The following is a 12075-nucleotide window of genomic DNA, read 5'->3' on the forward strand; positions in this document are numbered from 1 at the left end:
CAGATTTGATATTGCCATTAACAAAACGAAGGAAGCTGTTACATAGCAAATCACTTCCACATTTTAATGATTTTGGCTAAACCCCATGTTTTTGTCAAGAGGGTCAAATGAAACCCCTTGCTTTTCCACAAAGAAGCGGCAACCAATGTCTGACTGAGAGTTAGGAAGCAGCTTGCTTTGTGGGAAGGCTACTCCACAATCTTTTTCAGGTTATTTTGTACTCTCACCAGTGAATAGCAGAGATGAGACACTGTGTTAGACCACGGTTCTTATGCAGTAGGCTAACACAGAATTTTTTAAACACATGACCAGAAAATAATTTCATCTACAATGGATCTCTTGCCAATTATCTTTTTCATATTCTTATATTATGACAGGACTGATTTAATTACTAATCAAAAGAATACAAGTATTCCAATCATTATTAGCCTCTAGCATTTTAAAAAGACTCCCTAAAATAGCTTAACTGGAAACAAAGCAAAGAAAGCCCGCATAATCCTTTGATCCTTCCCCTCCAGTCTGGAATGAATGACACTGAGATTAATTTGAATGCTGAGGTGATGATTAGAGATTAAAAACAGGCTAATATGGCTCACATACTCTGAATACAGGGAGAAAAAACACTGAGATAAAATAGCTATCATCATGAATGTCCTGCTTTTATATTTAAACCTGAACACTGAGAGTTTTGCAGAATCAAGGTTTCAAATAGAGTTGAATAAAATTTGAACACAGCATTCGATATTCTCAATAATTATCCAAACTTTAGCTTTAAATATTGTGTGTTCCTATCCCTGCTTGGATTCTTCCCAAGAAATTGGAAATAAATTTTGAGAAACTGGTTCTTGTCAGGATGCTAATTAGGTATTTGCACTGCTTTCTTTGTCCTTTCCTATTTTACAGTTGTAGTTAACAAATGCAAGCATATTCATCTGGCAATGTGCCTTTGCAATGGTCCACCTATCTTTGGATTGCAGAATGTAAGTATAAGCAAGAAAGCAATAAATGCACATGGCATTTTACATTCTGATTTTATTTTTTCTATCAAACAGGCATTAAATGTGCCAAAACATGTATTAGCATAACATTTGCTAATATACAATATCAAAAGTGGATGTAAACATCAAGTTTAAAACTTCAAAGTTCCTGTTATCAATTCACCTGAAAACTATATAATCTGGGCACTGTTATTATCATTGCATTCTCCCAGAGATGTATCAGATGCCTTAGCATGCTCTGAATAGCCTACTTATTCTGACAAAGAAAAACATTGTTTGAGGAAGTGGGTCATATGCGTGTAGAGATGTTTGCTGGAAAGGCCTGGAATTCCATGGTTCTGGTCAGTATACCACTGAAAAAGGAAAAAAAAAAAGCCATAAACCCCTTACATTATGTTTTCAATTCTACAATCATTAAACAATACAAGAACTTTAGTTTATTACCATATAGAGGAAAGTGGATGTCTCAAGAATTAGAGGGACTTGCTAATCTTTTTTCTATTAATTAGTTTCCAGTATATTCATATTCTTGCTGAAAAAAAGTGTCTAACCTTCTGTAATCTAGGAGTAAGCATTACTGCCTCAGTACTGACAAGTCAGTTGTATCAAGTCAGGCGAAAGAGCTTTGAGATGCCCTTAGGGATGAAATGCCCTTGGCCTGCTGCACGGCCTTGGCAATAGGGATCGCAGTCTTACTTAGGAATACTGGGCTCTAAGCAACAAGCTTTCAGCTAAATATTGTGGAATTCTGTTCAAAGCATCCTGCATTACAGCAGGGCCATGAACATTATGAATGGTGTACTGCAAATAAAATATGCATATGAATTATGCTAACGGTTAGAAATAACTAACATTCCCCCACAGCTGAACTAGAATGGCTACAACTGCACACAGTATTCCAGATACTTGATAAATAACTTGGGTTTGCTAAATATTGGTGAAGGAGGCAGAAAATGTGGAATACACAAAAGTACCTACAAACCCCAAGTACAGGGGGATCCCTGTGTGATCCCTTTTTGGGGAGTTCATGGCCCTGTGCAAGTTGACTTGCAGAAGCCCAGTACATTTGATAGTGGGCAAACACTTAGATCATTAGCCCCAAGAAAAAAGGTGTAGAAGCAGAGCTTAGCATGTAATTCAGAACTACTTTTCCCCTGTTCATTCCTCATCTATGTCCTCTAGCCTCTTGCCTGTGTGTTTCTCTCTTTGCCTGCACCTGCTACCCCAAGCAAGTTTTACAGAGAACTTGCTTTGTTTCTGATACTGGATACACTCTTGGATTCCTTATTCCCTTTTTGCTTTTTTGACCTCATGCCTGTGGCAGGCATGTCCAGTTCAAGATAGAATCCATGAGAAACAGTGATGGTTTTGGCCCCAGAAGCCAGCTCCTTCATCTTCCTCTTTTTTTACTAGCTATCAGCAACTTTCATAAGGAAGCTGGATTCTCATTCTTCTCCCTGGCTCATTGTAAAAGCCTCTAAGCTATTCTTGACAAGAGAGAAATCCTGCTAGCATCCAAAGGGCAAGAAAGAAAAAAAAAAAAAAGAGCAGGCAAATCCTTTGAGGAAGAAATTGTTTATGAAGAGTAACAAATGCACTAGCAATTGCCAGATTTTGAAGCATGTTCAGTTGAACTGGGTTCTTAAAAACACTGCCAAATGTCAGATAAGCTTATTGATAAAGATATAAACCACTGTTTAAAATGAAAAATAGTCTGTTATTTACCATTGCCTGGAAATCCACCTGTGCATTAACCAGAGCTTTTGCGATTTGTGCTGAGTTCTGAAAATGTACATTATCTGAAAAGAGAAAAAAAGAGATTGGCTGTTGAAACGTGTAAATACCACAAAGCATAAAGTTATAGTGCATTAAGTTGTGTCCACTAATTATCAAGTGATACAGTTGACATTACTAAGAATAAGTAAGCATCTTATAATATGTCATATGGAAATCTACCAAAGATCTAAGTACTGACCCTAATCAAAGGCATAGAAAGATGCTTAATGTTTTTCAAACAAAGTGATTCTGGCTCTGTATTTGTACTGCCATTTGCAAACCTCACCATCTGCTGTTCCATGGATGAGAAGATACTCCACGTTTTGGAAATTCTTTGCTCTTGCCATCACAGTTGAATTCTGTTGAGAGGAAAAATGAACAGTTCAGCAGCTTCAATTTAAACAACTCAGTCACAGCACTGAAAGGCTTTCATTACCTAGTAGAACAACAATCAAACAGTTGGACTGGCATAATAATGACAGCAGTGAGATCAGATCTGAGCTTATAATGGAAGCCATATATATTTAGTGCCTTTTCTAAGGGCCAGTTCACAGAAAGCACAGCACTTGGCATGTGTCATTCCCTGAACACTGTAATTCCTGGCTACCCAGACAATTCTACCAGAGCAGTTTGGTATTGAGCATTTCTGTTCTTTAAGTTGGGATGAACAATAGGTACTGAGAACATGATCCAAAATCTTTAATAGGAGTCTTTCCACTAACTTCTTTGGGTGTTAATTCAGGCCTCTCTGTATCCAGAGCTGGTATGTATGCTGCTAGAGGAAGCTATAGACTTCCTATCAATGTGAAGAAAAGAAGAAAGCAGCATGTTCCAGGTAGGGGAAGCTGTTCTGACCATGTAGTATTCTTATGATGCTATTATTAGAGCGCTAGATTTGCATGAAGCAGCTTGCATACCACAGCTAACAGTACCAATCAAAGCCTTATCAACATCAACATTATAACCTCTCTCACATGAGTTCTTCCCTAGGCTAATGGTTTACACTGGCAGAACTGTCTGTCTTGTCCAAGTAAGAAAATAAGGATACTTCAATTTAGCGTATTTAGGATTGATAAATACAAACTCACAAGTAACTATGGAGATATGAATTTCACAGCAGTAGCTTAGCTGCTACAGGACTGCCGCTATGAGAGCTGGCGGGTCATTTTCTTTCTTCACAGTTCTACTTGCCCATGGAAGTGTGATTCAAGTTTAAGGCAGATCAACACAGAAAGAGAATTCTCACCTTGTAGTGTTTAAGGTTATCGGACTCTACTGGAAGTCCCATAAATCGTTCTGTGTAGATAGATGCTGCGATATTAAAGAAGAAAAAAGCTGTAGGTGAAGAATGTATGGATATTTTTGTGCCTCCAGTGACACATAAAAAATTAAATGTTTATTTTATCTGTATCTGTTCTGCTTGGTTTCCTCATAATACACCAAATTTAAACATATTTAAAAAAAACAACTATGAAGGTTAATTAACAAATGTCCTCCAAACTGTCCTTGCAGAAATAGTGGTTTGATACTCATCTGTGGAACCAACAGAAGGTTTTGTGGCTAAAGGTAATTAACCCATACTGCTTTATGCTGTTAAGTTGAACTCCAGAAGTCAGTTGAATGAGCCAATAAAGGTGCATGGTGGAAAGATGAGACAGACTATTTTTGACACCTTAAAGAGAAGTTAAGCAGAATTCCAACCTGGGATGTGTATGTGTGTATACAGTAAATATGGATATATATATATGTTGTCCTATTCCTATTGAATGGATATATGAAGCAAATACAGGCTTCCACTGAAAAAGTGGTGCAATTGCTGTTCAGGTCTCTGTTCAATTCCTTTTTCTAACTACAGCAAAGGCTGTTAACAGATTTGACAAAACAAATGTGAATAACTAAACAGTATCTATCACCAAGAAATCAGTAGGAACAGCTATCTTTGAGCTGCTTGGGTATTTGTAATTTAACTAGGAGCTGTTATGAAAATTTGTGGAAAACTGACGCAGCAGCTGTCACTGCCAGAACATTACTTTCTTTATGACCTTGCCTTGAAAGAGTAACTGACACATATTGAGCAGTCAAGCTGCAATATTACAAGAATTTTATTTATTTAATGGAGTCAGGGCTTTCTGACAAAGAAGAGATGGCATCTTTCCCTCCCATTAGAGAGGTGATGGCCATTGTAATCAGTAAGGAATCGGGATTATCCACCTTGTTGTCCAGTTTGGTACACTGCATTAGAATAATTTTGTTAAAAAGTAGAAATTAGAATTCTCCCAGGAAAGAAAAATGACTCAATGTACTCATGTTCCCACAGTTTATTATGTATCCTTTACATATGTTACCACTGAGTGCTAAAGATGTGTACTATGCCTCCCAGATCAGCTAAGTAAGGCTCCTGAAGATAATTTGTAATAAACTAAGTATCAAAAAATTCTATGCAGCCTCTCTTTTATCAAAATCCTTTATCATTCAATAAAAACAGAAAATGTGCAATATCTGTTGTCAACACAGTGTCAAACAACCATATTGGGCTTAAGTTTTCAATAAAATAGACTCTTTCTGAATGGCTGGCATTTCTACAGTATTCTGAGCCAAATTCTCCACTCTCTTCTATCAGTATAGCTACAACAAGTCCACAGAGGTCAGCAGAATTGCATTATAATGACTAAGTGAAAGATTCGGCTTGTCAATTACTGAGGAAGAGAAAGGAGATAAATTGCGAATTTTAATAAAACAGTCACAGATCTAATGCTTTTAACTACACATTGTCCCTGAATGCAATTTCCCTTATAACTGTTCAGCTGTTATTAACCCTGACACAAAATGGAGGTGAGTGGGAGGATTTCAGAGAAAAGATTATGGTCCAGACTCTAATCTGTGCATCTAAAAGAGAATTCAGAATTTAGAAGCTCTAGGGGCCAAGTACATCCTCTGACTTACTGACACTATTTAGAGACTCAAATATGTAGCATTCTGTAGTTTTGTCCCTAACACAGTTCACCCTAATGTTAACATGATCTGTTTGCCAAAACTTGTGACTCATGACTTCCTTCTGTTTCCTTCCTTCCTTCCTTCCTCAGTGGAGGTACTTTTGCCTGTTTGGATTTTACCATGTGTTTTTAGCAAGATTCTTTAACTCCCTCCTGAAAATTTAGCTAAGGATTGCATGGTGCAGGTCTAATCCACTTTAACTTAAAAAAACTTCATCCAATTTTTAATGCTTGGACAAATGTTTATAACTCTTTTTTTATTGAAGGACTTTTCCAAAAATAGTGCTTTATGCCTGCATTCTGGAAATAATTTTGCAATCATGAGTGAAAATGTCTTAAAAAAATCTTGATGCCAGTGAAAACATTAAGACTATACTTCCTGTGTCATACAAATGTTTTTCCCCTTTGTTTGCAAAACACCATAAATACAAGGAATGTCTGTTCTAGCAGTCAGGGAAGGAATCTTTCCCATTTAACCAAAAAATTTTCTCATAACCAAGACTTCTTAGCAAACGACCATATGCTAAGTAAATGTGTTCAAAGTGCTACATTTTGCTCATAGAAAGCATGCATGCCATGATTCTTTTTTACACTAAAGTTCCTTTACACCATGCCAAAAGCTTAACAGGTCTGCAAGTAAGTATGAGTATGCGCCTGCTTTATGCACACAGTAAGGCCCTGGGAGTATACTCCTAGAGCTGTTTCCTCCAAACAGTTTGGAGCCTAAGTCAATAAACATAAATAAAAATATGTCTTGCAATGCAACAACACAGGAGATGTGGCTGAGAAACATCTAAAGGGAAAAATATTTAATTTAAAAAAATTATACCAGACACAACTGACTCCCTCTTTTCCACTGCTTTTGGGAAATAACTTTGCAACCATCAGAGATACTGTTTCCTGACAGAGATCATCTGCAGTATCTGAAGTTGAAGTGCACTGTGATTCCATTACTGGCAGAAAAATAAATTCAGCTGTTTCTGACTTCAGTGATACCGTTTTAACAGGATTTTTAGGGAGATCTCTCCTGAGTATGTAGTGGTTTATCAAGAGGGCTTTACACACTTACTTTTACAGAAGTGCATATGGAATTATCTGGGCATACCTTCTTCTGTGTGACAAAGTCTGTTCCAAACTGTCAGTTGCAGTCAGTTATTTTCAGCAAGGAAAACATTAAACTTAAGGTCTTAAGAGTTTTATGTCTAGGTAATTGCAGTATCTTCAAGTTTCATATTGCCAGTCTCCTGCAATGATTGCATTTAGAAAGACATTAAGTGCTACATCTTGCTTTCCAAGTCAGTATTTATGACAAGCTTCCATACCGTAATATTCCCAGCTGGAAACAGGAGCTACAGCCATTCCACATTTAAATACTCCACTGCCAGATCCAAGTGCCAAAGAAGCTACGTACCCACCATAGGACTAGGGAGAAATCACAGACAGTTTAAAATTATTGGTGAAGTATCATTTTGTTTTCTAAAACAAACTCATACAAATTTGTTCCAAAGTAAATATTTGAATGCATGGAGGATAAAGCAACAAAAGCTTTTTATTTTTTTTTTTAATTTATTTATTTCAAATAGATCTGATGTGATTTCTTGTGAGAGAGATTATACAATTGTATGGAATCATGCGTTTTTGCTGCTTCTTCAATGCTTATCGCAGGATACTGCTCTTATCACTTATAATCATAGGAAAATTTAAGTTGGTGGGGTTCTTCAAGGTAATCTAGTACAACCTCTATCTCAAAACAGGGCTAACTTCAGGTTTAAATGAGGTTGATTGGAATCACATCTGCAATACACAGCCTCCCTACTCAATCTGTTTCAACGCTGATCACTGTTGCTGTAAATTTTTCTTCCCTAAAACCTAAACAAAACTTCCCTTCTGGCAATCTGTATTCATTGCCCATCATACTTTCAGTGTGAACCTCCAAGGAGAGTGATAGGTTTTTCTCTCCCTTAACAAACTACCTAGCTTTTGCTATTGATTGGCAAATTGAACCAACCCCATCATCAGTACTAATAGGCTCAGATACTTGAGAACTTAAGGTCAGAGCAATTCCTTCCTACTGCCTGCCACTGTTCCTGTTATTTTCTCTCCTGATTGCTAAAACTGTGACCCAGCAAGGAAGAATAAATTAATAGCTGGAAGTTAGGTAAAGTAGTAGGTAAGCCTGCATATCAGAATAGAACTGTGTGGGGCTGTTTGCTGAGACAGGAAAATACTGTAAATAAAAAGCATTTGGTTTAGCTGTCCACAGGATATGGAACTGGGGTTGGAAAATACTTGCACAAGGTCCTTGGGAAATAATGGGTTACTGTTTACTTTGGAATGGAGGGATGGATAAAAATATGGGGTGTGTCATGAAGAATTCTGAAGATTATCAACCTCATCAGTAGCATATGAAAGACTAAGGGAAATAAGCAAAATTATGAAATCTTTTTTGTACAAAACTAAGTTAGTCCTTCTCCTCTTGACATACGCTAATGGAAACAATAATTCATACACTTTTTCATTTGATTGGCTCATTTTATCTTTTAAAAAATCAGTCCACAAGGCTAAAAAGAAACTATTAGGATCAGGCAGATAAATCTATGCACTGTAAAAGGCAGAGAGAGAGAGTTCAAAACCTGAATTGCCTTAGTAGGTTATTTAAGAGCTTTTGCCATCCAGAAGAGCTTGGTGAGTCTGAAAGTACGATGAGCTACATACTTCATGCATACCTTCCACGCTGCAGCCTATAAATAAGGAGATACCTTTCAACTCCTGTCAAAGGTTATGGACCAGGAAATGGTATAATAAATAGAAAAAAAATGGAAAAAGAAAGACTGGCAGGTTTGGTAATAATGCTGTTATTTGAATATTGTATCTGCTACTGGTATGCAATGCTTTAGATGTGTGAAATCTCTTAACTGGTTCTGGAAACACTGTGGTGAAATAAAATATGAAGTGATTGATTAAAAAAATAAAATATTTTCATGTGGCCTTAACTTACTTAATATCACTTTAGAATTACTCACTTGTAAGTGTCTGTGTCAGTTAATTTCACCATATGGTACCCCATTTTATCCTGGTGTTACAGCAGTGTCTGACCAAAGTAATTTAAATTTTAGTTGGTAGAAGCTTCATAGAAAGATTTTAGCAACCCTGCTCATGTGCTATGTAAGATCAGGCATATTCTATAGTTACAGTTGAACTGAAAGTTACAAGATCCATCCTCTAGTGTGTTTCTGGGCAAGCCTCTTATAATGAAACTGGGCCAATGAAAACAAACAAACAAACAAAAAACAGCACACACACACACACACCCTGAAACAAACAGTGACAGATCAGAAGAATTCTCCTGGCAAAGAGAGGCAGTTAAAGAGAATGAAATAAAAGGGTTTTCTGAGTGATCATCAGAGAAAAATGAACAGTATAAAGAGAAATATATTAGAAAATGTTAATGAATGGCTAACATACCAGTTTATTCTGTAAGTTTTTTTAGTTAGTGCTCCCTGTTACTGCTGGATAGCTGATACTGATTTGCTCAGAGAAGGAGTAAGGGCGGCTAACACAGGTCTGGCTCCAACTGCCTTTAGCATTCCTTACAGTACTGTCCCTAATCCATGAGACCCTCAGGTGTTTCTTATTGGCTTGTTCTCCTACATAGTGTAATTCTGTTATGCTGAAGCTGGGTAGGAGGCAGGGCTCCAGTTCTGTCTATGCATTCTTGATCCAGCCATTCATGATGAACAAGACCAATTGAGTCAGATGGCCTAAACATCTTAAAGATCTCTGTAAAGGGGCTGTGTGGCATTTGTGCTGCCACTGAAGTTGGCCTTGGCTATCCCATAACACCACTAATAGGTCTGCATCTCATTTCCATGAATGGTCCTACTTTGAAGCTGACAGCACAGGAAAAAGAAACCCAACTATTCCAATAATTTATTTTTCTCCTATTAGAACGCAGTACTATCCTAAAATTTGTACTTGAAGTATGCTACTCTGTTTCTCAGTGCCTAAGGGTAGTGGCATCTGGCCATTTAATAATAAATGCTTGCAATACATCTGACTATAAAAAGTTCTGGGAATGTTACAAAGCAAAGTACTTGAAAAAATCAAAGATGAAAAATAGACTGGCTAATTATTTGGAATGACTCCTATATTGTCCAATTTTTCCACTTAGTGAAGTTGTCAATGTTGTACACCCCTCAGACCCAGATTCATCCCTACTGACCATGTCAAAGCCAGCCAAGTATACAGTGAGTCAGAATGATGCAAGGGTCACATTTTCTGATGAGAGGTATTCATAGGACTTTTCTCATTATTTTAATGTCAGATTAGAAAGGACAATACTTGAATTTTGATACCGTGCCAGTAAGTCCCTAAGTTTAAAATAATACCAATTAAAACATCTCAATTTTGCTTAACTTCAAGTCTAACTTCAAGTATTAGACATAAGCTTTTCAAAATTCTGTCTTGAGCTGCCAAAGATCCCCTTTTTGGGGGCTTGCACTGTGGCAATTACATGTATATAGCACCAACAAGAACTATCCCCTTTGGCAATACCATCAAGCACTGGTAGAAAAAACTTTATACAGATTTAGGACAGAATAAGGAAGAATTAAAAAAGTTATACTGCAAGATTATTTAAAGATAGATACAAAAAACCCAACCACTTACCCAGCCCCATATTGCTATTCGTTTCTCATCAATAAAACCCATTTCTACAAATTTCCTGTGGAAAAGAAAATCACAGAAATAAATGCACTATTACTGAAGATAGCTAATAATTAGCAAAAAATATTTTTTTTTCACTTTTTCCCACACATCCCACCAATTTGAGCAGACCGACAATCAGCATAACATGTCTGATTTGTACAAAGCATCAATTATTCAATTAATAGATATTTCAGAGGATAAGGAAGAATTTTCTTGAAAGAATAAAAAATGCTGAAATTAATACTTTCTTCACCATAATCTTTGTTCCAGCAGATGAGGACTCTGCCCAATTGGCTTCTTGGCAAAAAAGTCCTTTTTTCTTATACTTAGAATCTATCTGGATATTTAGGCCAGACTAGATTAAACATCATGTTTATTATTATTATTATTATTAAACATTAAACATTATACTCATGTTGTAATGTGCATATGCATATATACAGACATACACTCAAATACATGCAGAGAAAAAAGTTCAAAAAGTACTCCTGCTAATAACCATACTTCATTTCCCTCAGCTCTGTCTTCCCACAGGCTATTATTGTTTTCATCATTTCAGTGCCAAAGGTGCTGGATTACTATTAACATTCAGACCTTATACTACAAGGTGCTCAACACACTCATTTTACGATGAGTTCATACCCTGATCTCTCAAGAGGCACAGTATCAACCTCTGAGATCAGGGATTCCCTGGAGCAATAAGCTTTCTTTTTTATGTGCCTGAAAAGTGAAGAGCACATACTGCTACTATAATAAAAAATAATAATGAGGAAAACATCTTCTAATACTCCAAGTAGGTAATGAGCTTGCAGTGGATGAAAGGTGCACCTTGTTTATGCACTCAGTAGTCAAACAATTCAGAGAATCACAAATATTAGGTCTCCTACAAAAGTCCTGCATCAGAGTCTGAGGGCTGTATTTCCAGACCTGTATTAGCAATAGCAAAGAAAAGGGGATGAGTCAAAAGACCACAAAGGTTCAAGATTGCCAGATAAGCAAAATAGGTTCAGTTACATCCCAGGACACATAGCAGCAGCTGCCAGCCTTATTTAACTAGAACAAGCACGAGTGACAACACCCAAAATGCAGGATACTATCTGGGTGGGACAAAGTTAGAAAAGCCAAAAAATGATTCAACTTTGTTATATTGCTGCCTTAATCCCTGGGCTTCCTCCTATAGAAAAAGTCCTCCAAGAACTTCCCACTGGAGAATAGGATCCTCTCTAAAAATCATGCATCTTAAACCATGTGTTGGATCAGGAAGATGGAATGCAATACATTTAACTGAATAAAAATTTAGCCTAGGTGCTGACAGAAAACTGGGAAGTGTGAAGTCTGAGGTCATTTCTTCACAGCCTGTCTCAGCAGATTTTACAACTGCAGAATCAGTTTAGGTTCCCTCTGCCTCTGACATTTTGTCTGAGTGACGATTCAGAGTAATAAAAAGCCACTCTCTCTCTTGCAATATTTTAAACTATGCCATTGCGCTAGAAGTTTCAAGAAAGAAAATAAAATAATAGATTAATAGAAAAACCTGACATGATACACAGCAATTCTGTTTCGTTTGTCACTGAGAAGTATTATGGTGTGTCTATACCATT

General features: G+C 36.9%; 1 protein-coding gene across 4 annotated transcripts in view; it reads right to left on the reverse strand.

The window, feature by feature from the left end:
- Positions 1-964: 964 nt before the first annotated feature.
- Positions 965-12075, reverse strand: part of LOC104128022 (prolyl endopeptidase FAP) — a 42181-nt gene continuing 31070 nt past the window's right edge. Inside the window, exons 21-26 of one of the 4 annotated variants that reach the window (XM_009640737.2) lie at positions 10436-10490; positions 7090-7189; positions 4021-4085; positions 3061-3133; positions 2724-2797; positions 965-1351 (exon numbers count right to left, since the gene is read on the reverse strand). In XM_009640737.2, coding sequence (XP_009639032.1) covers positions 1250-1351; positions 2724-2797; positions 3061-3133; positions 4021-4085; positions 7090-7189; positions 10436-10490 — 469 coding nt within the window. In that variant the 3' untranslated portion in view covers positions 965-1249. Of the gene's footprint in view, positions 1352-2723; positions 2798-3060; positions 3134-4020; positions 4086-6797; positions 7190-10435; positions 10491-12075 lie in introns of those variants that run through there. The other 3 variants (XM_035896250.1, XR_004842283.1, XM_035896249.1) reach the window with 3 other exon arrangements.

Source organism: Egretta garzetta, unplaced genomic scaffold (assembly GCF_000687185.1).
Source record: "Egretta garzetta isolate BGI_Z169 unplaced genomic scaffold, ASM68718v1 scaffold16, whole genome shotgun sequence".
Classification (NCBI taxonomy): domain Eukaryota; kingdom Metazoa; phylum Chordata; class Aves; order Pelecaniformes; family Ardeidae; genus Egretta; species Egretta garzetta.